The 26,629-nt window shown below is 46.7% G+C and overlaps 1 protein-coding gene across 10 annotated transcripts in view; it reads left to right on the top strand.

Moving 5' to 3' along the window:
* Positions 1–26,629, top strand: part of CDHR5 (cadherin related family member 5) — a 101,909-nt gene that overhangs the window by 29,390 nt on the left and 45,890 nt on the right. For all 10 annotated transcript variants that reach the window (XM_075326865.1, XM_075326864.1, XM_075326863.1 and 7 more), the window contains exons 5-8: positions 5,254–5,346; positions 10,864–10,974; positions 11,160–11,330; positions 16,309–16,399. In XM_075326865.1, coding sequence (XP_075182980.1) covers positions 5,254–5,346; positions 10,864–10,974; positions 11,160–11,330; positions 16,309–16,399 — 466 coding nt within the window. The remainder of the gene's footprint in view (positions 1–5,253; positions 5,347–10,863; positions 10,975–11,159; positions 11,331–16,308; positions 16,400–26,629) is intronic.

Genomic DNA, 26,629 nt, shown 5'->3' with positions numbered 1-26,629 from the left:
CCAGACCAACGTCTGCCACCTAGTACACAGGAGCTGTTTTCCGTGGCCTCTCCTCACGAGAGCCACCACTCCACCTCCTCTCCTTTCACTCTCCTCAGCTTGACTCTCTAAACTCAACTGTCAATTTCCTCACTTTTCCTCACCAACCCCCCATCTGGGTGGCGCTATTCCCTTCAGGCCACCCAATAGTGTGTCTGGTAGGTTAAAGTGGGAAGTGTTCATAGGATTTTGATTGGCTAAGCTGTAGCAATACCAAAGGACCAGGATCCGTAACCAAGGAGGGTGGATACTGTACAGAAGGGCAGATTGCACAATACCCTGTGATGACCTGATAGGCCAGGGCGTCACATGATCTCTTTGCAAAAGCTTTGGTTGTCATTATACCAGTAATGGGGGCTCTAGGTGTCTCTACTGAGAGGCGGATGGGAGCTGAATGTGGCTTGCAACATTCTCAAAGAGCTAAATGTGGCTCACGACCCTCTCTCACAGCTGGATGTGGCTTGTGACCCTCTTTCAGAGTTGGATGTAGCTCACGACCCTCTCTCAAAGCTGAATGTGGCTCGCGACCCTCTCTCAAAGCTGAATGTGGCTTACGACCCTCTCTCAGAGCTGAATGTGACTCATGGCCCTCTCTCAGAGCCGAATGTGGTTTACGACCCTCTCTTAGAGCTGGATGTAGCTTGTGACCCTCGCTCAGTGCTGAACGTGGCTCTTGACCCTCTCTGAGAGCTGAATGTGGCACACGACCCTCTCTCAGAGCTAAATGTGGCTCGTGACCCTCTCTCAGAGCTGTATGTGGCTCGTGACCTTCGCTTAGTGCTTAATGTGGCTCGCGATCCTTTCTCAGAGCTGAATGTGGTTCGCAACTCTCTCTCAGAGCTAGATGTGGTTTGCAACCCTCTCTCAGAGCTGAATATGGCTCACAATCCTCTCTCAGAGGTAAATGTGGCTCGTGACCCTCTCTCAGAGCTGAATGTGGCTCACAACCCTCTCTGAGAACTGAATGTGGCTCACAACCCTGTCTTAGAGCTGAATGTGGCTTGTGACCCTCTCTGAGAGCTGAATGTGGCTCGTAACTCTCTGTTAGAGCTGAATGTGGCTCACAACTCTCTCTCAAAGCTGAATGTAGCTTGCAAACCTCTTTCAGAGCTGAAAGTGGCTCACAACGCTCTCTCAGAGCTGAATGTGACATGTGACCATCTATCATAGCTGAATGTGGCTCATGACCATCTCTGAGACCTGAATGTGGCTCATGACCATCTCTGAGAGCTGAATGTGGTTCGTGACTCTCTCTTAGAGCTGGATGTTTCTCGTGACCCTCTCTCAGAGCTGAACGTGGCTCGTGACCCTCCCTGAGATCTGAATGTGGCTCACAACCCTCTCTCAAAGCTGAATGTAGCTTGCAAACTTCTCTCTGAGCTGAAAGGGGCTCACAACGCTCTCTCAGAGCTGAATGTGGCTCGTGACCCTCTCTGAGAGTTGAATGTGGCTCACAACCCTCTCTTAAAGCTGAATATGGCTTGCAAACCTCTCTCAGAGTTGAAAGTGGCTCACAACGCTCTCTCAGAGCTGAATGTGGCTCGTGACCATCTCTGAGAGCTGAATGTGGCTCGTGACCCTCGCTCAGTGCTGAACGTGGCTCTTGACCCTCTCTGAGAGCTGAATGTGGCTCACGACCCTCTCTCAGAGCTAAATGTGGCTCGTGACCCTCTCTCAGAGCTGTATGTGGCTCGTGACCTTCGCTTAGTGCTTAATGTGGCTCGCGATCCTTTCTCAGAGCTGAATGTGGTTCGCAACTCTCTCTCAGAGCTAGATGTGGTTTGCAACCCTCTCTCAGAGCTGAATATGGCTCACAATCCTCTCTCAGAGGTAAATGTGGCTCGTGACCCTCTCTCAGAGCTGAATGTGGCTCACAACCCTCTCTGAGAACTGAATGTGGCTCACAACCCTCTCTCATAGCTGGATGTGGCTCACAACCCTGTCTTAGAGCTGAATGTGGCTTGTGACCCTCTCTGAGAGCTGAATGTGGCTCGTAACTCTCTGTTAGAGCTGAATGTGGCTCAAAACTCTCTCTCAAAACTGAATGTAGCTTGCAAACCTCTTTCAGAGCTGAAAGTGGCTCACAACACTCTCTCAGAGCTGAATGTGACATGTGACCATCTATCATAGCTGAATGTGGCTCGTGACCCTCTCTCAGAGCTGAATGTGGCTCACAACCCTCTCTGAGAACTGAATGTGGCTCACAACCCTCTCTCATAGCTGGATGTGGCTCACAACCCTGTCTTAGAGCTGAATGTGGCTTGTGACCCTCTCTGAGAGCTGAATGTGGCTCGTAACTCTCTGTTAGAGCTGAATGTGGCTCAAAACTCTCTCTCAAAACTGAATGTAGCTTGCAAACCTCTTTCAGAGCTAAAAGTGGCTCACAACACTCTCTCAGAGCTGAATGTGACATGTGACCATCTATCATAGCTGAATGTGGCTCATGACCATCTCTGAGAGCTGAATGTGGTTCGTGACTCTCTCTTAGAGCTGGATGTTTCTCGTGACCCTTTCTCAGAGCTGAACGTGGCTCGTGACCCTCCCTGAGATCTGAATGTGGCTCACAACCCTCTCTCAAAGCTGAATGTAGCTTGCAAACTTCTCTCTGAGCTGAAAGTGGCTCACAACGCTCTCTCAGAGCTGAATGTGGCTCGTGACCCTCTCTGAGAGTTGAATGTGGCTCACAACCCTCTCTTAAAGCTGAATATGGCTTGCAAACCTCTCTCAGAGCTGAAAGTGGCTCACAACGCTCTCTCAGAGCTGAATGTGGCTCGTGACCATCTATCAGAGCTGAATGTGGCTCATGACCATCTCTGAGAGCTGAATGTGGCTCGTGACTCTCTCTTAGAGCTGGATGTTTCTCGTGACCCTCTCTCAGAGCTGAACGCAGCTCGTGACCCTCTCTGAGATCTGAATGTGGCTCACAACCCTCTCTCAAAGCTGAATGTGGCTTTCAAACTTCTCTCTGAGCTGAAAGTGGCTCACAACACTCTCTCAGAGCTGAATGTGGCTCATGACTCTCTCTTAGAGCTGAATGTGGCTTGCAACCCTTTCTCAGAGCTGTGTGGCTCACGACCTCTCAGAGCTGAATGTGGCTCATGACCAGCTATCAGAGCTGAATATACCTCGTGACCTTCTCTCAGAGCTGGTTGTAGCTTGTGAGCCTCTCTCAGAGCTGGATGTGGCTCACGACCCTCTCTCAGAGCTGGATGTGGCTCACGACCCTCTCTCAGAGCTGGATGTGGCTCACGACACTCTGTCAGACCTGAATGTGTCTCTCAAGCTCAGAAAGGTTGGGGACCTCTATTGTAGAAGATGCTCCTTTGTCACCATCACAAGCTTAAGTGTAAAAAGATCATTAGAGAGATCTCTCTACGGTCTCTTGATAAACTGAACACAAGATATTGATTAAAAAAAGCAATGAAAAACGCTAGAAAAAACGCTGTAAAAACGCCCTGTGGGCATAAGGCCTTAGGCTATGTGCCCACGCTGCGGAAAATGCGCGGATTTTGCCGCGGATTTCTCAGCTACTCCCCAGCCATTTCTATGGCATTTGGGAAATGCTGTGCCCACGCTGCGGATTTTTCCACAGCGGAAATCGTGCGGATTTTCGTGCGGAAAAATCTGCAGCATGTCAATTATTGTTGCAGATTTCTCCGCAGGGTCCCATATACTTACCAGCCTTGATAGAGACCCAAGTCACTTTCTCCGTCCGGTGTAGCGGCAGCGGCAGCAGCGTGGTGGATCCAGCCAGGTACAGGAAGGAAGAGGTGGGCGGGGCCTGCACGTGACCCGGCCGCTGGAAAGCGAGGTGATGCATGATGGAGGTAAGTATGAGCACCCCAATCACTGCAGCACTTGTTCTGCATTGAGGATGCAGTGCCGAAGCCATGGTACTGTATCCTCAATGCAGAATGCCCGCACCATATCCGCACGACATTCCGCTGTATATCCGCAGCATTGAAACAGAGAAAGTTCTGTTGCGGATTTCTGGGAGCACCTGTGGAATGTCTTGCGGATATATCCGCAGGACAATGTCCCCGTGGGCACATAGCCTTAGAGATTGCTGGAGACTGAATGACATTGCGGGCAGCATGTGGCTCTTGGGCTTCAGGTTGTGCAACTCTGATCTACTGTGTATTATTTTTCACATATGCAATGCTTGCTTCAATGAGGCGATAAATATCAAAGAATAAAAAATAAATGAAAAGCATATAAATACCAGAACGATCATTTGCATTTATTTACCTCCCTGTATGTGGGAGATCCAAGATACAAGAAAATAGGTCTGTCCAAGGATAAGTGTCTGGATTGCAGAGTTGCCAACTTGTCTTTTTATTTTTTCTGGATATCTTGTGAGAAAATCATAGATAGACAATATTTTTTGATGAATCCTTATGATCATCATTGATACTAGTCTATAGCCTGCAATTCTGGTATGAAGACATTAGCTGCATTCACTGTGAACTGTAAAATTATGATAATTACAGTCAAAATAATATGTATAAGTTTCTTCAGCTTCCCAAAAAATCACAGTCGCCTTCAATTTTTTTTTTACGGACTAGGAAAAAATTGCACTATTTTTACGGACTGTCCTAGAATTTCTGGAGGGTTGGCAAACCAGCTGGACAGGTAGTAAGCGACAAATCGGGACTCCTTCTGGACTGAAACATTGCTTTAGAAGGACACTGACAAAAGTTTTTAAAGAAGAGGTATTAACACTGGATTGTTAGAAAAGGAACTGAATCATACACATAACCCACCACGCCAGTGTTTTTTGTTTGTTTGTATTCAGTGATGGAGTGGTGCTTTTAACTTAAGGTCCCTGCCCATACCCTTATACTGAGCCACCGGCGTCTTCACCTTTTTTCAGTGTCGCTCCGGTCCTGTGGCACGATTTTCTGACAGTAACTTCTGACTGTCCGGAAGTCAGACGTTACATCACAAGCTCTTCATACAAGTCTATGAGAGCCAAGAGGCTCTTATAGACTTGTAATGAATTGTGACATCCAGCTTCATGAAACACTGAAGCCGCCCACAGGTCACAAATCACAGGAGACCAACCGGAGTGACGCTGGAAACAGATGAAGATGGTGACAGGTGAGTTTAAGACAGGGGTAGGAGACTTACATTTAAAGCACCAGTCAAGCAGTAAAAAAAAAATGCTGAAATCGTGTTTTCATATAATAAATATATTATTTTTTGTGTCGTAAGAGTCTGCCAGTGAACAGCACCTTTGGGAGTCCAATACAAGCTGAAGATGCTGATGGGGATACCCTCTACTATGAGCTAATTGCTGAAGATAGAGTAAGTGGAACAAGAAATATTTGTTATTCCTCTTTGCTTCATTTGGATTTCATTTTTGGCAGTACTGTATTCTATTTTCATGATATTTAAAGAGAATCTTTTTCTAAAGAAAATAGTGGAATAGATATATAGGTCCAATAAATAGAATCCTTTTCTGGGCGTTGTCTTGAAAAAATAGGCAAAGCTGAAGTATGTCATCCGATATGGATGGCAAATAACACGAAATGATGATGGTGTATTCACATGGGCGTTAGATACACAGCAAGTTTCCTAATGGATCCCTCCACATGTATTACTACTTTTCTCATCCACAAGCTAAGGAGAAGGTTTGTAGATATGACATCCACAGACTGAATTTATGCTGGGGAAGTTTTACAATACCCTTCGCAATGGAGGGGGAGAAATATCTGGTGAATTCTATCCACACAACTCAAATACTATCCTCTAGCTAAAGAGGAACAGCCGAAACAACTACGGTATCATATACACAGCTGGAACAAATACAGCTAAGGGTCCTCTAATACACATATTTGCCACAAAAATACACATTACACACACACACACACACACACACACACACACACTACATAGTACATGCAAATACGAAAGCATGGTGATGAGCGAGCACTACCATGCTCGGATGCTCGGTACTCATTAAAGGGAACCTGTCAGGTCCCATATGCATTCTGACCTACAAGCAGGGTGATGTGTGGCCTAGTAACCCCTTCCTACCCATCTCTGTGTTGTAATATTGTGTAATATGAATGTAGAAAAAAAGTTTTACTACTTACATGTTCCCTATGTAAATGATCAGAGGGTCTAGTCCCCTGGGCGTCGCATCACCCCGTGGGCGTTTTCATGCTTTCCGTGGTATCATGCCCCTGTGGGCGTGATACCATGGATGTACATGAGCGACATCCCGTCAGCTCTTTGAGATCCCGTGTGTAAACGCTTGCCATTCCTGCAGCCTTGTTATCCGGGAGCTTGTTTTTCAGCTTCAGACGCGCACTGCGCATGCTCAGAAGACAACTGTTGTTCCAACCATAAGCAAGGCGCGTCTGAAGCCAACAAGCAAGCTCCTGGATAACAAGGCTGCGGGAATGGCTAGCGTGCACGCACGGCATCTCAAAGAGCTGACGGGATGTCGCTCATGTAAATCCATGGTATCACACCCACAGGGGCATGATACCATGGAAAGCATGGAAACTCCCACGGGACTAGACCCTCTGATTATTTACATAGGGAACATGTAAGTAATAAAACTTTTTTTATACATTCATATTACACAATATTACACCACAGGGATGGGCAGGAAGGGGTTTCTAGGCCAATCATCACCCTGCTTGTAGGTTAGACCGCATATGAGACCTGACAGGTTCCCTTTAATAGCAGTCGGATCATGCTTGGATGGACGTGACTCGAGCACCTGGGTATAATGGAAATCAATGGGAGACTCGAGCATTTTTCGGGGAACTTTTCTGGAAAAATGATCAACTGCCCAGTTGACTTCCATTATGCTCGGTATCCGAATCACTCCCATGCAAGCATCCAACTGTTCTGAGCGCCTGAGCATGGTAGTGTTTGCTCACCACTAATATGTATTACACACATTACTCAGACTTTGTGGCACATTATCTCTGTAAAGAAGCATGCAATTGAGGAGCATAATGCCTTGAATATTTGGTGCAGCTTATGGCTCACTGTCAGCTTTTCTGCCTTCTGTAATACAGGTTTAAGTTTCAGCTGTGACAAGTTAAAAAAAAAGTAGGCTGAGAATTAAGTAAAAACTTAGAAGCAACTATTGAGAACATATAGAGAGCCCCACCCCTGAGGAATCATAGAATGTAAGAGTTTGAAGAGACATCGAGGGTCATCTGGTCCAACCCCCTGCTGAATACTGGATTCAGTATAACATCCCACACAGATGTCTATCCAGTCTCTTTTTGAAGACTTCCATTGAAGTGGATTTCACTACCTCTTGTGGCAGTCTGTTCCACTCATTGCTCACCCTCACTTTCAAAAGGTTTTTTGTAATATCTAATCTGTTTCTCCTCCTAATCAGTTTCATCTCATTGCTTCTAGTCTTTCCTTGTGCAAATGAAAATAGGGCTGATCCCTCCACAATGTGACAGCCCTTGAGATATTTGTAGACCACTATTAAGTCTCCGCTCAATCTTCTTTTTTGCAAGTTAAACATTCCCAAATCCTGTAACCGTTCCTCACAGGACCTCATGGTCATAGGACCATTCTGGTCGCTCTTCTCTGATCTTGCTCTAGTTTGTTGATGTCTTTTTAAAATGTGGCGCCCAGACCTGGACACAGTATTCTAGTCAAGGTCTGACCAAAGAAGAGTAGAGGGCAATAATTACTTTATGTGATCTCGATTGTATGCTTTATTAATACATTCCAGAATTATGTTTGCCTTTTTTTTGCTGCTGCATCACACTGTTGACTCCTGTTCAGTCTGTGATCTATTAGTATACCCAAGCCTTTTTCATACATGCTCTTGCTTAGCCCTAATCCTCCCATTCTCTCTATTTTTTTTTTTTATTTTCTTACTCAGATGTAGAACTTTGCATTTCTTTTTGTTAAAAACCATTCTTTTAGTTACTGCCCACTGGAGTTGCAAGGACACAGCATAGCAATGTTCTGTGCAATATAGGACTGTGAATGAAGAGGAGTGTGCTGGGCCAGACAGTATTGTTGTGAATGTTAGTTATGTTTTGGCTGCTGGGAGGCTCCCTCTGGTGGCCAGGAATGGTTTGGACTTGGACCAGGTGTGTTGTGCAGTGGGTGTTTCCTTTGCTAACTCTCTGCTTATTTAAATCCTGGTCTGATTGCAGGCTGTTGCCGGATGTCAGTTGTTCTTGGTATCTCCAGCCTGCTTAATCCTGCTCTACACCACATCTTCCCCAGATAAGTGCTTGCTCTTTATTTATTGTCTGGTTCTTTTGTTTATCTGGGTTTTTCATTTGCTGTGGTTGGTTTCAATTTATTTGCTTGCAGGGATTTTCCCCCTTAGTGGATTGTTGAGGAACTCCCTGCAGTTCTGTGTGGAGTATAGCTCCTTTGGGTCCATGTGTTTGTGGCTTGTTGACTTTATGATTCTTGTTTTCTGTTCATTGGTATGACAAGGGCACCTGGTATAGGACGAAGTTCAGATCGTGCGATCTGAGGGCCTTTTTGTACTATCAGGAAGTTGGTATTTTGCAGGGTTTTTCTCTGGCCACCATCAGTCCCTTTCCTGTCCTTTCCTATTTTAGTCAGCGGGGGCCTCACCTTTTGCTAATCCTGTCATCTACCTGTGTATTGTGTTTTTTCTATATCACCGCAGTCTTTGAATGTGGGGGGCTTGCTATTCTTGTCTATTTTCTGAGGCAGAGAGTTATTCATCTTTCCTACCTTTAGGATAGTTAGTTCTCCGGCTGGGTTCGCGGTGCACAGGATGTTAGTTCACCCCTCGGCTACTTCTAGTTGTGATGGTTAGTAAGGGGATGGCGGCCAGATTAGTTGCCAATGCTCTTGCCACATTTTGCCAATGATTTGTGGTGGTCTTCCATGGTTCCGGATCATAACACAGTATATTGGAATAGGTAAGAATAGACAACATCCAAATCCCGGGTGAAAAAAATAGTCCAAAAGTTTATTTTGCCATATAAAAAGGTAAAAATGTTTCGACGTAACAAAAAAGGTCTTCATCAAGGGACTTTTTTTCTTTTTACTATTTTGTTCACTTGGAATTTGGACGTTGTCTCTTCTTACCTAATGAATTTTCTTCAAGTTCAGTTTTTTTGCCTTTGCAATTCACCGATAGAGTGCTGCAAACTGTTCCTCTTCGCTCTAGTATATTGGCATAGATCATCTCTCTGTGATTACTAGCCCTCTTTCCTGACAACTTCATCTGATGAGTGCTGTACACAAGTTTGACTTGCATAGTGCCCCACTGGGCAAGTATGACACGTGCCACAGAGCATATGTGCCATAGGTTGCTAACCTGTGGCATAGAACAACAATAAAATATACCTGTTTAGTAGTAATAGATATGTGCTCCACTTGTATGACACACAGTGGCACTATGCAAGGAAAATCAATGAAGAACTTGCAATGCTTAACTAACATTATGATCCCTTTTTAAATAAATTGGTGGACGTATCCCATAGATTCGTAAGTGCATATTTTGGTGTGGTGCCCCAGGGCTGTGGGGTACTCAGTCTCAGGTGCGTGGTGCTCAGGGGGATCAGTCGTGGTCGCGGCTGATGCCCAGTTCCGTGATCCTGGGGGGTCGGTCCGATAAAAAGGGGGTGAAAAATGGGAGAAAAATAAAAGAAAAGAAAATAAGAGTTTTTCGACTACGCCATTTGCGGTGTGCGGCCAGGTTATTGAAGCCGCCGCTGCAGGGTCCTGCTGGGGCTGGTGGAGTAATGCAGCTTAGGTGTTTTGGGCCCTCCACAAGCAGGGCTAGGACCCAGCAGTGGATGATGAGTGGGCAATAGTAAGAAACAGTCAGTGTATGTGTACAGAGGTGAAAACAGGTACAGCCTACACGGTATTGCAGTTTCAACTTGCCTTTTATTTGGGCTTTGTACTTGAACCCGCTGGTGCCGGTTTCAGGTGTTCCCGCTCCCCTTGTTCTCTGTACCAGCTGTGACCTGGGGTAGCTGTCCTCTGTGCACTCTCATTTGTATTGGGCTCCCGAGGCCTGGAGCTACTTGGGAACTCCTCTGTTTCAGTCTTGGTCCTATTGCAGGCAGCCTGGACTATTTAAGGGGTTCAATCCCCGGTCCCCTCTTTGCTGCCGATGCTTCAGACTCTTTGCGTTGGTGAGGGACCCTGGAGATCCCCTCACCTGGCAGATTGAGTAGTTGACCATAAAGTGTCCCGCTGTCCTAGGGTCTGCACCCTGTCTTGTGCTGAGTTCTGTGAGCCTAGGTTCCAGACTTCTATAGGCGTCCCGCAGTTCCTGGAGTATTACACTTCCACAGGTAACCCAAGGTTCCTGGAGTCCTAGTTCCTTACTCCACACTCCCTCAATCCTGTTACAGCGTCCCGTTGTTACTTCAGGTCTTTACACTTTTCCTTTCTTTACTTCACTCCTCACTCCTCTCTCCTTCACTTCCGACTCTCCTCACAACTCCCTATTCCCAACTCTCACTGACTACTTCCTCCCGCCAACTTCCCAACTGACCACTGGCCCCTCCCCTTGTTGGGTCTCTCCCTACAGATTGGGTGGCAACTATCCAATAAGTGTCCATCCCTTTTACCTGTTGTTAGGCAGTCTCCCAGTCTGGAATCGGGGTTATATATGTGGCCTGAGGGTGCTGGTGTGTTGACTGGCACGGATATTCTGGGGTTTGGGTTTCCCCGTTCACATTTTGTGGCACCTGATACCGCAGGGGTGCTACATTGGTATTTGCCATCCATTATTTTAGTGGGAAGACCTTTGATCAGAAATATTAATTTTATTATTACTATATTACTCTTTGCCCTTTACTAATTATGTTTTCCTCTCAATAATAGGATACTGCTGATTATTTTAGACTTTCTTCTATAACCTATCCACTATTAGTCGTGAACAAAACTCTGGATTATGACCTCCACCCCCACGTACGGATGAACCTTACTGCACGGGTAAGTGTATACATCAACATATCAAGTCAGCCACAGTCTTTGTATAAGGTCCAGTTTGTATTATTAAAGGGGTTGTCCACTACTTTGTAGCCTTAACTAGTCTTTTATTTAATATACTATTTTTCATTTTTCTCTCTCTTTTGGATGTATTTCTACTGAACACGTCATCATCTGTTTATATCTAGGATACTGAACTTCCCGGAGATAATCCCAGTTTTACAGCCACAACATTAATAATTATTGATATCGGTGATGCAGATGATAAGCCACCTTTCTTCCAGCCCTGCAGAGTCATCGGGAAAAAAGTTTGTATTAGCGATGGATACTCAACTAGTGTGATCCGCTCAGAAGCTATAGTAAGTGTGGATATGAAAAGAGGAGGTTTCTACCGATACATCTTACATTGACTTCAGATGAAAACTGCTAAACTTTCCAAGCTATATATTCTATCTTATCTCCATGGCTGTTATACAATGAAGCTATTATAAGCCAAGGGATATTTAATACGTGCTAACAGTCGTTTTGAGAATGTGAGATATATTATAACAAATAGAGACAGTTGCACTCTGAAACGCTAAGATGTTATCAATGGATATAGGAATATGAACATGCATTACTGGTATGAAAATACACATTAGAAATTAGATACTTAGCATATAAAAAGGCCAGTTTTATGTGAGCCCAACAGCCAACGTCAAGACGTATCTCATAATGTTGGGTCCCTATTTGCTCTATTGCCTCTCTTTGGGTTAAAAACCCTCCATTTATGGATAGATATGAATCTGCTAATAAAGAATGAAAATCGCCTATGATCATTTTCACACTGCGTTATGACCTACGTTCACTGGTCCTTTTGGGGCTTCCGTTCAAACTCCCCACAAAACAGGTTTTGCACGCATGTGCCAACAGAGTCATTGAATATAATGGTGTAGATAGAGTCACCGTGTGCTCTGTCGTGCATCATTTTCGGGCTTATACGCTTACTGGAGCCGGACATCCAGACGCAGTCTACTGTGTCTGGGTGTCCTCCTCCAGAAAGCGTATACGCCCGAAAATGGTGCACGAGAGAGCAGACGATGACTCCGTCTGCAAAATTGGCCCCACCGGCACATGCGTCCGAAACCCGTTTTACGGGGGGGTTCGCCGGAAGCCCCGATGGGACCAGTGAACGTGGGTCATAATGCAGTGTGAAAACAAATGATGAGTAGGAGTGCTCTATCAGAAGGCATGACCCCATAATGGAGCCTTAACTATTCCCTTCTGTGAGAGACATTTAGGGCATATTGGGCACTTATAACGGTCTACAAAATTGGAGTTTCCTAATAACGACCTGTTCTACCTGGTGATTTGGAAGCATTAACAGATGGCCAAACAGATGTATTGCAAGACCTGGCCAAAATCTATTCAGCCTTTGAACCCCGATTCTCCAGATGGGTGGGATTTCCAGATGCCTAGTACCAACATATAACTGAGCTTGAAGTTTTTATAATTTTACATGAACTTGTATTCCTTATGAAGATAAAATACAGTTGAGGATGTACTACCTGAGAGCAAAGGTCTGTAGGAAAGTGGATAAGAATCGATTTCAGGACTCTGTCCAGCGGTAAAGTCAGCAATTTCTGATTGATGGACAGGAGCCCTGAAAACCATCTCCTACCTACCGGCATCTTGGTTTGATTAGCCGGCCGGACACGAATCACTTTGACTCTTTGACTCTTAACAATACAACAGTGGGCAATAGTAGAACGTGGATGGTTCTCCCAAATAGACAGCATGTCTGCCATGTTTAATTCATTTAAGGGCTCATTCACACACACATTTTTGCGTAGGAGTGCTATCCTTGTTTTTTACATAGCACTCATACTTATAAGGGTACATGCACACAGTCCGGAGACAGTTCGTCCTGGACGTAGTGTCAGCCATCCTGTGGAGCCCATGATTAGGGTTCAGGTCATTGCAATCTTTCTTTCTGTTCTCCCTGTGGAGAAAACTCGTGGCTCCGCAGCAATAAATTGACATGCTGTGGCTCAGAAAGCCGCGCCGCAGGACAGGTTATACTGCGGGCAAAACAAGCACAGCTGTCATAAGATTTCTAGAAATCCCATCCACTGTGCTTGTACTGTACAATGCAGCGTTTTGGAAGCAGTGAAAACACACTGCTGTCACGGTTCCGATGTGCGGAGTATCTTGTACTCTGTTATGTTCTGTCATGCTCTCCTGTAGAGCCGGTATTTACCTGTTCCGTTGCAAAGAGCGTTTTGAAGGTTTAGATGCTCTACTGTTTGTCTTGAGCTCCTGTGGACTGGTTGTTTCTCAGCACTGGGTCCTACGCTGGTGCTGGGATAGGCTTTCTCAGATGTTCCTCGTTCTGGGTGATTGCTCTGCTTCATTAGGGAGCATGCTTACCAGGAACGTCACCAGTCAATTTTTCTGGTTACACGGTAAGTGCTCTTGGCTCTCGTTTGTGTACAGTTATCTAATCTTGGCTTCTCACCCTGGACTGTAGTTGACACTGCTCTGCCCACCCCCTGACTTTGTCATTACCTCCTGGCTTCTGACCTCGGACCTTCTCCTGACTATGTCTCCTCCTGAAAATGTCCAATATTGATCTGAGAGTTGGCTCAAAATCGGCAATGTAAGTCTATGATGAGTCCATGAAAAAAACTGGTCAGCCATCTTGTGCTGTCTGTTTTTTACCGACTTTTAGGCTATGTGCGCACTTACCGGATTTTGCCGCGGATTTTCCGCGGATTTGCTGCATGTTTCGCTGCAGAAAATGTTCATAACATCTCTGCAGTGAATCACCAGCAAATCCTATGGAGAAAAAAAATCCTGTGCGCACTGGGCGGAATTTTGACAGCTGCATGTTTTGCTGCGGGAATCCCGCAGCAAAAACAAGTGCATGTCACTTCTTTTCCGCACATCGCTGCGGGATTTCACTCCATTGACTCAATGTTAATCATGAAATCCCGCAGGGAATAACGCAGGCAGCAAATTCTGTGCGGTTCACTGCGTTTTCCTGCGTTATTCCCTGCGGTATTTCGCGGTTTACCTCCGGTAATGTACATCGCCTGTCTGCGGTTTTGCAGGGAAGTGATGTCATTACAGGAAGAGGAAGCCGTGCAGAGAGTAAACACACACAGATCACACACACACACACACACAGACATCACAGACACAGATAGACATCACAGACACATAGAACACACATAGAAAGAAAACGGAAATATAGAAAAAAAAGAACGTGGGCTCCGCTGTATATTTACCGTCCAGGTAAGCACACAGCGGCGGCCCGGTATTCTCAGGCTGGGGAGGGAGAGGGGCAGGGTTAATGTCCCCCGCTTCACTCCCCCTCCGGCAGCCGAGAATATCAGCCGCAGCTGCCCCGGCACTGTCGCATCCATTATGCGACAATACCGGCGTGTCCTCGGCTCTTCTTGCCACCGTGTAGCAGTGGTGGCAAGGTAATACAAGGGGTTAATGGTGGTGGGGGACCACCGCCATTAACTCCAGGCTTGATCATGGCAGCGTCTATGTGACAGCTGACATGATCAACCCGTAAGTAAAGTGAAAAAAACACAGACACCGAAAAATCCTTTATTTTAAATAAAACAAACAAGCCTCGTTCACCATTTTATTAACCCCTCCCGCACCAAAGCTCCGGCGTAGTCCATAGGTCCGACATAATCCACAGCTCCGGCTCCTGCGTCCTGCACTGCTGACATCCAGCCGCGACTGTCACAGACACAGGCTGAATGCAGCAGACAGCAGAGGTAATTACCGGTCATTTCCCACGGCCGGTAATGTGAACTCACTGCCGACCGTGGGAAATGCAGCGATCTGTCATCTATCTATCTATCCCTCTGTCTGTCTATCTATCTATCCCTCTATCTATTCTTCTGTCTATCTACTATCTCAGAATTAAATGACTTTTTTTTTTCTTTTTTTTTTTTCAATGTGCTTTATTGCATTGAATGCAATAAAGCACATACCAACCCGCACGCGGCAAAACCGCGGCAATACCGCGAATAATACCGCGGTAAAACCGCGGCAAACCGCGGCAAACCGCATTCGGTTTTCGGGTGCGGTTTCCCGCGGTTTTTTACCGCGGGTGCGGTAATCTTTGAGAGGATGCGGAATTTACGCAAGGAAATTCCATTTCCCAGTGCGCACAGAGCCTTAGTCAAGAAAAGTTAAACTTTTTGGGGGGGAGGGGTTCTTATTCGAAAAAACTGGTGAAACGGAACACACTAACCAAATCCAGATGAAACTCAAGAAAATCATTGGCGTTTGAAAGAGCCCTTATACAAAACCCCATAGACTGATGAGAATTGGACATGTTTGGTGTCTCGCAATCTGGTTTTGGTTGTATGAATCAATGAACCTCTATGGCTCAGTGTGATGTCTGAGAAAAAGAGCACTAGGACGTGTCATATGGATTTGTGATTGTAGTCTTAATCAGATTTTTTCTCCTCAGGTGTAAAATTCTCTTTGCGATAAATTCCAGGAAACAAGTCAAATGTAGCTGGGGAGTGTTAGTATCAGAGATTCCTAAATGTATATTACATGACACTGTAGGTTTTATTACTGACACCTCTATGTCTACCTCATGGCGGCAGGCCGACAATGACAGCATTGACATGGATGTGGAGTGGTTGCTATGCAACCATAGTATGTGTGATAAGATATGTCTGGTAAATGGCTGCGACTTTGCTCCTTGGCTGAGTGACTTTCGCCTGACACCAGTGTAATATGCCCATGTGCGTCAACTACAAGCCAATAAACTAAATTACATCGCTTGATATCATGTTGTGTCAGAGTGAACCTTACACTTTATATGATTTAGTCACATAGTCATAGTCAATACAAATGCCATTTAGTTCACATTCTTTTATGCTCTTCCTCATAACAGCCATTACAAGGATTCTCCAAGACTTGATAATGGCGTTCCTATCTCCAGGAATCACCCACGGCAATCAGAACAGATAGCTATAGGTGCAGTGACTGATTCGTATGGGCCGGACTTACCAATGGTGCCACCTGTACAGTTGCACAAGGCCCCAAAATTAAGGGGGGCACAGTCACCATTGACGTGGGTGGAATTATGCTTTATGATGAGCCATTGGACTGCAAAGGCCCCTATAATGCTCAGGGGCCCCTTCTGTCTGCGTATGGATTACTGGTACTGCAGATCAATCCCAATTAATTCATTGGAAAATTGATTTCACAAAGACAAACCCTTAAGAAGGAAGAAGTAGAATGTCAGCAGATGATTATATAGAAAAATATGTATATAATAGGAATAAACATAATAAAGTAATATTTTTATTTTAGACGCAGCCCCTACAGTTGATCCCGGGCCCTCTATATGCTATTGACGGAGATTATGGCATTAATGACCCTATTGCCTACAGTATCATCAGTGGTATGTATAAAATATTAATGCAACTAATGAGCATGAGAGTCTTCAAGTCAGGTAGTGTCACGGGTGTGTCACGAGTGACAGACAGTCATGTGGTTTCTGACAGTAGAAGGTCACAGTGTTTGGCTGTGCAGAATGCTCCCTGACTTTCCATTGTTCCTGCTGTCAGTATTCATTGGTATAGGTAGCTTTCCTGATGGATTTTCATCTATTCCTCTTTAGGACCCAGGGGAGTTAAACCTCTGTACAGCTGCTAATTATAAGTATTCCCCTTGTGCTTAAGTACTCATATCTTCCCAGAATGTGTGCTTGTGATATTATTCAGTTCGTTCTAGATCTGGTTGGAATCAGGTGGCTTGTACTCATCTGTAGTATCATTGCTGAAGCTTTGCTGAACTTCTCCCTGAGTCATCTGTGAATAAGTAGTTCATGCATTTTTCCCCTGTGTGTCCTTCTTGTGTCTTCCTTTAGCATTTAGTGGGGTTAATGAAGACCTCATCACATCCGTTCCCTACTTAGGGTCCAGCACTAGAGACACCTAGGGTCAGGTATTCGGCTTGGCACATAGGTGCAGAACCTATCTAGGGTGGTGAGGGCTTCCAGGAACCAGCAGTAGGTTTGGTCAGTGGTCGCCATCACCCGCTTCCCTAGAAGCAGAGGTCTCCTTCCTTTACCTTTCGCCGCTGGCTTGGTACTTCCCCGTACCTAGCATGACAGGTAGTTGGTGATGGGCAATACTGAACTTTAGGGGTGCTTTACACGCTGTGACATTGCTAGCAATTGCTAGCGATGTTGCGAGCGATAGCACCCACCCCCCGTCGTTCGTGCAACATTTGTTGATCGCTGCCGTAGCGAACAATATCGCTACGGCAGCGTCACACGCACATAACTGTTCAGCAACGTCGCTGTGACCGCCGAACAATCCCTCCTTCAAGGGGGAGGTGCGTTCGGCGTCACAGCGACGTCACAGTGGCGTCACAAAATGGCCGCCCAATAGAAGAAGAGGGGCGGACATGTGCGGCCGGAACATGCCGCCCACCTACTTTCTTCCTCATTGCCGGTGGATGCAGGTAAGGAGATGTTCGTCGTTCCTGCGGTGTCACACATAGTGATATGAGACGCCGCAGGAACGACGAACAACCAGCGGCATGCACCACCAACAATATTATGAAAAGGAGCGACGTGTCAACGATCAACAATTTTTCCTGTTTTTGTGATCGTTGATCGTCGCTCCTAGCTGTCACACGCTGCGATGTCGCTAACGACGCAGGATGTAAGTCACAAACACCGTGACCCGACGATATATCTTTAGCAATGTCGCAGAATGTAAAGCACCCTTTAGCCTGTTTATTCCTTTGCTCCCATGGGAGATAAGTTACTTCTTTGATACTCATCCTATTTAAAAATATACACTCCATTGACCTGACGGTCCATATAGAGCAGACGGCCAAAACAGCTGTCAGACAAATGTGGCCATCTCAAGTGTGTAAAAAAAAAAAAAAAAACAGAGAAAAACAAAAAAAAATGAGCCATAGTATAATTTGGCATATGTGTAGAGCAGTGAGAGCACCTTTACACTGTAGCCATTTCACATAACATACACACAAACTGTGCAAAAGTAACAAAAAACAAGTTCCATCTCACAACTCCTCTGCATAGAATTCCATTTGGGTCGGTGCACGGTATCTGTGGTTGGCATCCACAGCTGACATAATCATTAGAAGGAAAAACAGGGAGGGAAACAAATCCAGCACCATTGTCTTTAAAAATCTTGAAGTTTATTGGGTCACATTAAAAAAATATAAGTGGATCAACAAAATCTCTCCATATGCCTTTCCACGCCTTACGCGTTTCAGAGAAAAACTCCTTAATCATCGACAAATAAATATTTGCCTATGATTAAGGAGTTTTTTCTCTGAAACGCGTAAGGCGTGGAAAGGCATATGGAGAGATTTTGTTGATCCACTTATATTTTTTTAATGTGACCCAATAAAGTTTTTTTTTTCAAATACAATTTGATATATTCCAGGAGTCAAATTTATCTCAAAAATATATTAAACCCCAAATTTTTTTAAAAAATATCCTTTATTATACCAAAAGCTAAAACAGACTCAGACAAAAATACATACAATGTCTCAACTGGATTCAACCAATGAGGGGATAGATACATAGCAATATATAAATCATCCCTCTTTCACAGATCAATACACATTTCTCCTCCTCAAAAAATTCCTCAAAGGGAAAAATTGCAATTTTTCAAGGGTTTATATATACTTCATACCGTTGTTCAAATTATATATATTTATTTTAAAGACCTATTAAACTCACTGTTACACAGTGGTTTAGGAGCTGAATACAGAGACAAAAAGATATTTCATCTCTATATCTAGTTCCAACCCCTATCCAGTTTTAGAGACCATATAAACACAATTTATACAAATGTCATCCCAAGTAACTCTTTTTGATGTTTTTTATGACCGCTATTCAACATCCAAATCACATCCTCAGCTGGTCAATTTAACAGAGGAAAAAACAGGGATAACTTTAAAAATAGGCACATCCTGGAATACCCATAGGTTATTCCTAACAGAACCAACACCCAATATGTAGTGTAAACTTATCTACTGAACTGTTATTTTAGATGCCATGCACCCTATAGAATGCCAAAAGGTCATTCTCTACAGAACAGAGACCTAATATCGGCCCGAAGCCATCATCTGAACTGTTAGAAAAAAGATTTTTTCAGCAAAGCAACAAACACATATATGCCAAAGATAATACAAAATAAAAAGTCCAATAACCATAATTTGTTCCTTGATAGGATTTTTGATAGATGAAATATTTATCACATATCCACTTGAAATTATCATATAAAAATATCCATCTTCATAGATATAGTTGATTTTAGACACGTGATATGTCGCAGGTTCCTTTTGGTAATGGTTAGACACTCTGTGCTTGATAGCTTCACACTCTTAGGATACAATTTACACCTTACACCTCGACGCGTTTCCCCCCTTGTATGATAGAGCCAAAGGGTTCATCAGGAGGTTTTATTGATCCATGAGTTTAATATCAATATTCAATATGGATCTAAAAGAGGAGAGAAATATATACAATCTCTCAGTATAAATAAAATACATTTCCTAACATATACATAAGAAGACTACACCATCAGGGTCTTACTCAAAATGAGGCTATAAATAGTCCCATCGGATACCAGTTGCCCCATTCCATATACATATTCCCTACATCAATACAGGTCTACTCCTTACAGATAAAAAGGAGAGCACAAATATGTATGCATATATATAAATCAGTAACCCCAAGAACAATCATATAGGCTAAATCAGTCAGCTGATTTTAACCCCTTAACGACCGCGGGCCGTAAAATTACGTCCTAAATGACATAATCTTACTGCCCGCGGTCCTCCGGCGGCAGCATGCCGCGATCGGCACACATCTCAGCTGATTTTCACAGCTGAGATGTGTGCCTGCTAGGCACGAGCAGAATCGTTATCTGCTCGTGCCGATTAACCCCTTATAATGGCGCTGTCAATACATGACAGCGCCATTATAAGCGCAATCGCGGTAAAGTTTTACTTACCGCCGAAACCGGAAGTCACGTGACGCGATCACGTGACTCCCGATAGTTGTCATGGTAGTACAGGGTCATGTGATGACTCCTGTACTACACATGAATTGGTTTCACTTTCGCTGTGCCCGGGGCACAGCAAAAGAGAAAGACAGCGTATCTGCTGTTTACAGCCTTCCAGCTGTGATCAGCAGATACTGCAGAGCGATCGGAATGCTGATCGCAATAGCCCCCTAGGGGGACTAGTAAAATAAAAAAAAAAAGTAAAAAAATAAGTTTTAAAAAATTAAAAAAAAACAAAAAAACCTAAAAGTTCAAATCACCCCCCATTCGCCCCATTGAAAATTAAAGGGTTAAAAAAATAAAAAATATACACACATTTGGTATCGCCGCGTTCAGAAACGCCCGATCTATCAAAATATAAAATCAATTAATCTGATCAGTAAACGGCGTAGCGGCAAAAAAATTCCAAACGCCAAAACGACGTTTTTTTGTCGCCACAACTTTTGCGCAAAATGCAATAAGAGGCGATCAAAACGTAGCATCTGCGCAAAAATGGTACCGTTAAAAACGTCAGCTCGAGACGCAAAAAATAAGCCGTCATTGAGCCTAAGATCCCGAAAAATGAGAACGCTACGGGTCACGGAATATGGCGTAAAACGTGCACCACTTTTTTCGGACAAACTTCCGATTTTTTTTTAACCCCTTATATAAAAGTAAACCTATACATGTTTGGTGTCTACGAACTCGCACTGACCTGAGGCATCACACCCACACATCAGTTTTACCATATAGTGAACACAGTGAATAAAATATCTCAAAAACTATAGTGCTATCGCACTTTTTTTGCAATTTTTCAGCATTTGGAATTTTTTTGCCATTTTCTAGTACACAATATGGTAAAACTGATGGTTTCATTTAAAAGTACAGCTCGTTCCGCAAAAAATGAGCCCTCACATGACCATATTGACTGAAAAATAAAAAAGTTACGTCTCTCAGAAAAAGAATGGCGAAAAAAAAAAAACGGAAAGCGAAAAATCGGCCGGTCGTGAAAGGGTTAAATATATGATAGATATAACCAATGTCACTTACCCCAAAATCACCTCAGATAAAGCATGGTATGCCAAACCGGACCACTACAGCAATAGTTCAGGGGTCCAAATAGGATAAGACAGTATGAACTGGCAAAACGCCATGATAACATCCGTCACAAAAATATCCCCAAATGAGAACACCAGCACGCCAGCCAGCAACCATGCGGCAGCCTTTTAAGTGAGAGCGGGAGCCATTACATTTCCGGTCCCAGCCGCCTTCCATCATTCATCGCGACCGCGCACAGTGCGCAGTCACGTCATTCACCCTGTTTCATACGCAAACCTGATGTTACTTCCTATGTGCCTCATCAAGGCCACCGCGCATGCGCAGACCCGCGCCAACCACGCAGCCGCCCATATTCTTCAAGCGGCAAAACGTAGGTTCCCATAGCGCAGCGCCGCGCATGCGCCCGAGGCATTAAACACACACAGGCTGAAATCAACATGAAACAGGATTCCACATAGCAGAAGGGTCACATGAGGGGGGTTATACTTACTAACTGACCAAAAATTTAGATTATAAACATAGGAACCAGATGTACTTAAATTTCAAGGGGCCTTTATGCATAAATGTATTGAAATAGTAATTATAGTGTTAAAGCTGGGGTCTTGTTTCCTCTCAGGTAGCAGGGACGGACCGGCCGGTTGTGAGAGCAAGCTTAAAACACCATAAAGACAGGAGATTATAGTGAGTCAAATAGCTCTGCCCCTTTATTGGATCTGAAGGTTTCTTTATACTTTTCAAGCTGATTACACAATATGAGACATGTGATATAGTTACATAACTTTAGATAGATGCCAAATATAGTCATTATCCCAAATGACCATATTTGGCAGATATCATCACATAAGGAAAGGATTAAAGACAAAGAGATATGTAATAAAAAGTGTTTCAAGAGATGTGATTAAAACTATAAAAACTGATTAAAACTATAAAAACTGATTAAAACTATAAAAACTGATTAAAACTATAAAACAAGCTCCAGGTCAAGATGACCGTATATGTGGCGCCCCTGACCTGGTCAGGCACCACTGAGTACTGCACCCATGCTGGGGACAGTACAATACAGGTAATCCAGAAGGCTGACAGGGGTGTGGAACACAGGCGCATAGTGACCAGGTCTCACACATGTACCCATGAGAGGACCCCTGGGGATCCCAGGAGGGGGAAAAGCCTTGACCTTCACTGGAATAGTGGAGGGGGCCAAAAGCCTCCATCTCCTCTCAGGGGGTGTGGTGGAGAGTCTGGTTGCTAGGTGGCGTAGGCAAGAACAGGAGAGGAGGGGCAGTGAGTCAGTTAGAGCAGAGAACTCCAGAGGGCTCAGTGAGGAGCAGACCTGTGGGGCAGATGCTGTCTAACAGCGCCCGCGCAGTGGCTACTGGCGGGGGAGAACGGTCAACTAGGAGTGCTGCCTGAAAGCCAGCTTCAGCTAGAGAGAAAGCACGGAGTGGGAAGTAAGGAGACTGCTAGAGAGCACCAGGCCCAACCGGGCGGCAGATCCCGAAGCGAAGATAGATCCAGCTTTCTTCTGCTAAACCTGCCGGTGTGGGGCTCCCAAAGCCCACACCACAACACCACAAAAGCCGCAGCCACGTAACCGCAGTGAGGGCCCATAGGTCACAGGAGGCAAGCAGCTGGAGTGGCCTGGTCCGGGGAACAAGCAAACGGCAAACAAAAGGGGGAGAGAGGCTGCAGCATCTTCCCTGGGTGACCCCCATAGGGACTCAAAGTCGGGGTCACCCCAAACCACCAAGGGCTAAGGAAGGCGAGTCAGTAGTCACCCTCATAAAGTCAGCCGGAAGGATACCTGGTTCCCATCTGGTTCATCCCAGCTACGCCCGGGCTACTCACCCTGCCATCAAATGTGAGTAAAGCCCTTGAAAGACAGTTCTGCCTGTGTGAGTCATTCTGCGACTTGTGGTACTACAAACCTACATCGGGCCCTGGGGCTTGCCTCACTCTCAGGAGGCTATTCCAACTAACTGCACATACCATCAGCCCCAGGCGACCCTCAACCTGCAGTGGTGGTCCCTACTGGCCGCAATACTGAGAGTGGCGTCACGATCAAAACCGAAGATTCCCTACCTGTGACCAGATCCAGCCAAGTGGAGTCCCTAAAGGTAATGCACCGACACAGCACTTGTGGGGCCGCACATCTGGCGTCACGAACAGGATAAGGACTAGACCTGTCCAGACAGGTGACCATGTGCCTGGGCGGTCCGCTTGAAAAATTGGAAGCGCCGCCATATTGCCACCATGAAAAGCGCGCTGAAAAACAACAGCAGCCCGCGCTGGAAGAAGTTACCGCCCACGAAGAGGTGTGGCTACCCAGAGATCCCCTGCAGAGTTCTGACCTTGCCAGCTATGAGAGTGGAAGCGTCCAGAGACGTCGGGACAGAAAGGGAGCCAGAAGCCTGCTGCTGGGAGAGGAGCTGCTGAAAGAGGCAGAGCAGAAACTGAACAGCTTGCTATCAGAGGCAACGGCGAGTCCACAGCTGGAGAGTCGTGCAGAAGAGGGCGCAGAAGAAATGGCGTCTGACCGCAGAAATCCAGAACCGGGCTCCGCTGCCTGGTGGTATCGGGAGCTGGCCCAGTTCTGCGACCGACTGGAGAACCGGGTTGTGGAGCAGATCTGGGAAGAACGAATGGAAATGCTGGAGATGACCGCGGCGGTTCGGGCCTATGAAAGGAGAGCCGCGCGCCGAGTGCCAGACAGGACGGCGATGACGCAGACCCCGATGCTGCCACCGGTGGGTGAGTCGAGTGATGCCCCGGCCAGCGCAAGTGCCCCGACCCCTGCTGCCACGCCCGCGGTCCCCGAAGAGGCGTCCGGTGCGGCGACGCTGAAGCAGGCCGCAGCCACGCCAGGTGCGGCCTTCCAAGCCCCAGCGGCCGCAGCGATGCCCTGCTCGGCCCACCAAGACCCGGTCCCTGCAGCAACGCCCAGTCCGGCCCGCAAAGAACCGGCTGCCACCGCGACCCTCATCCGCGTCGCAGGCGTAACGCTGACCCAGGCCGCCGCCCTGTTAGGCCCGGCCCGCCGAGACCCCACCGCCGCAGCAACGCTCGTCCGCGCCGCAAGTGAGGTGCTGAACCAGGCCGCAGCCACGCCAGGCGCGGCCCGCCAAGCCCAGACTGCTGCAGCGACGTCCAGCCCAGCCTGCACAGAGCCCCCTGCAACAGCGACACAGATCCAGGCCGCCGCCATGCCAGGCCCGGCCCGCCAAGACCAGGCCGCCGCCAGCCAGGGCGCGGCCCGCCAAGACCAGGCCGCCGCCAGCCAGGGCGCGGCCCGCCAAGACCAGGCCGCCGCCATGCCAGGCGCGGCCCGCCAAGACCAGGCCGCCGCCATCCAGGGCGCGGCCCGCCAAGACCAGGCCGCCGCCATGCCAGGCGCGGCCCGCCAAGAAGAGATTACCTCATCGTTTACCCCGGCCTGCAAGGCCAGAGCAGACACCGCTCCCCAGTCCAGAGAGGTCCCTGCTAGGAAGACCCTGATAGGAGAGGACCCCGAATACTGGAAGCTGAAGGCTGACCTAGAGGCCCAGTTCCCACAAGAGATGGTGGATCGGTATCTGCTCCCTCCGCATACCCCCAAGGAGATTCAGGCAACCCCTGCAGCCGCGCCAGAGAGTCCACCGCCCAGACCAGCTGAAGAAAGCCCATCCCCAGCACTGCCACCAAAGGAGTGCCAAGAAGAACTAAGGGGGAGAGGAGGCCAGGAAGCTGAGGAGCTGACTCCAGAGCCATACCCAGAGCCGGAGATGTTACCCTATTCCCGTTGGGATGAGGAAGACCTGACACCGTCCGCTGACGAAGATCTGCCTAAAAGTCTCACCTGGGAGTTTGCAAGCTGTACCACGCAGAGTTCAGGCCGCAGGACAAGGCGTCGCAACAAAACAACGCTGTCCCCTGCACCACAATCTCCAGAGCAGAGGGAAGTTGCAGCCAGAGACCTGCAAGAAAAACGAGCCCTGAGAAGGTCCAAAGCCCAGGCCAGAGGACCCCTTTTCAGAGGAGTAGTGGAGGATTTTAATCTGAGAAGTGGATATGGATTCATCGTAGCACCTGGTATCAAAGAAGGGATATTTGTCAATCGGAGAGACGTCAGAGCTAATCTGCCTAGAGGACACCCTGGCAGAAACCTAAAGATGGGGGATTCAGTACAATTCACTATGCATGAAGGCGAAAGAGGACTGTACGCGCTTGACGTAGCACTATGCACCAGCCAACCTTACAGCCACCCCATGCTACAAGAAAGAAAAGACAGAGATAAAGACACAGATGAAGATAGAGAAAGAAAAGACAAGGAACCTACAGATGAAACAACCACAGACGACGACAGAGAGCAGGAAAGCAGCAGGTGCCACCGCCATACAGGCTCAAGCCCTGGTAAAGAGGAGTAAAAGAAAAGTAAAGTAAGAAGTACAGAAGTTAAAGTTTTGAAAAGTTTTGTTTTGCAACGTTTAAGCATGTGCCCACAAAAACTATTGTGAGAAAACCATAAACCTTAAGGCTATGAACTGGCTATAGCCACAAACTCTCGCAGTGTAAATAGTTACACCAGAGGGCACCACCGCCACCAGAGTCAGCCTGTTTAGGGGCTTGGCTCGTCTGCAACCAGGAGGAGCCCGTCCGTATATAGGGCCTTGGCTCACCTGCAACCAGAGAGCACGCCTGTTTATGGGGCCTTGGCTCACCACCACAAAGAGGGTACCTGGTCGGCACCAACTGTGGAGGCCGCCTCTGCATCCTGCCAGAAGAGGCTGAAGGCGCGGATCCACCAGGCCAGGTATACCCTGAAACCACCAGCCCATGTAAGCCGCCTCTACATCCTGCCAGAAGTGGCTGAAGCCGCGGCCAACGTGAAAGGGTTTTGGGTGGGTTAACGGACTTGTGGGTGGAGGGTGGTGATGTATGGTACCTGGTGCTTTTAAAAATGTTTTACATGTTTTAATGTTTTATGCATTTTAAAATGTTGTCTTGCAGCCCGAGGACGTGCTGGTGATAACTAAGGGGGAATGTGGCGCCCCTGACCTGGTCAGGCACCACTGAGTACTGCACCCATGCTGGGGACAGTACAATACAGGTAATCCAGAAGGCTGACAGGGGTGTGGAACACAGGCGCATAGTGATCAGGTCTCACACATGTACCCATGAGAGGACCCCTGGGGATCCCAGGAGGGGGAAAAGCCTTGACCTTCACTGGAATAGTGGAGGGGGCCAAAAGCCTCCATCTCCTCTCAGGGGGTGTGGTGGAGAGTCTGGTTGCTAGGTGGCGTAGGCAAGAACAGGAGAGGAGGGGCAGTGAGTCAGTTAGAGCAGAGAACTCCAGAGGGCTCAGTGAGGAGCAGACCTGTGGGGCAGATGCTGTCTAACAGCGCCCGCGCAGTGGCTACTGGCGGGGGAGAACGGTCAACTAGGAGTGCTGCCTGAAAGCCAGCTTCAGCTAGAGAGAAAGCACGGAGTGGGAAGTAAGGAGACTGCTAGAGAGCACCAGGCCCAACCGGGCGGCAGATCCCGAAGCGAAGATAGATCCAGCT

Source organism: Anomaloglossus baeobatrachus, chromosome 10 (assembly GCF_048569485.1).
Source record: "Anomaloglossus baeobatrachus isolate aAnoBae1 chromosome 10, aAnoBae1.hap1, whole genome shotgun sequence".
NCBI classification, from domain to species: Eukaryota; Metazoa; Chordata; class Amphibia; order Anura; family Aromobatidae; genus Anomaloglossus; species Anomaloglossus baeobatrachus.
The sequence above is the reverse complement of the archived record's forward strand: the minus strand, read 5'-3'. Positions and strand labels throughout refer to the sequence as shown.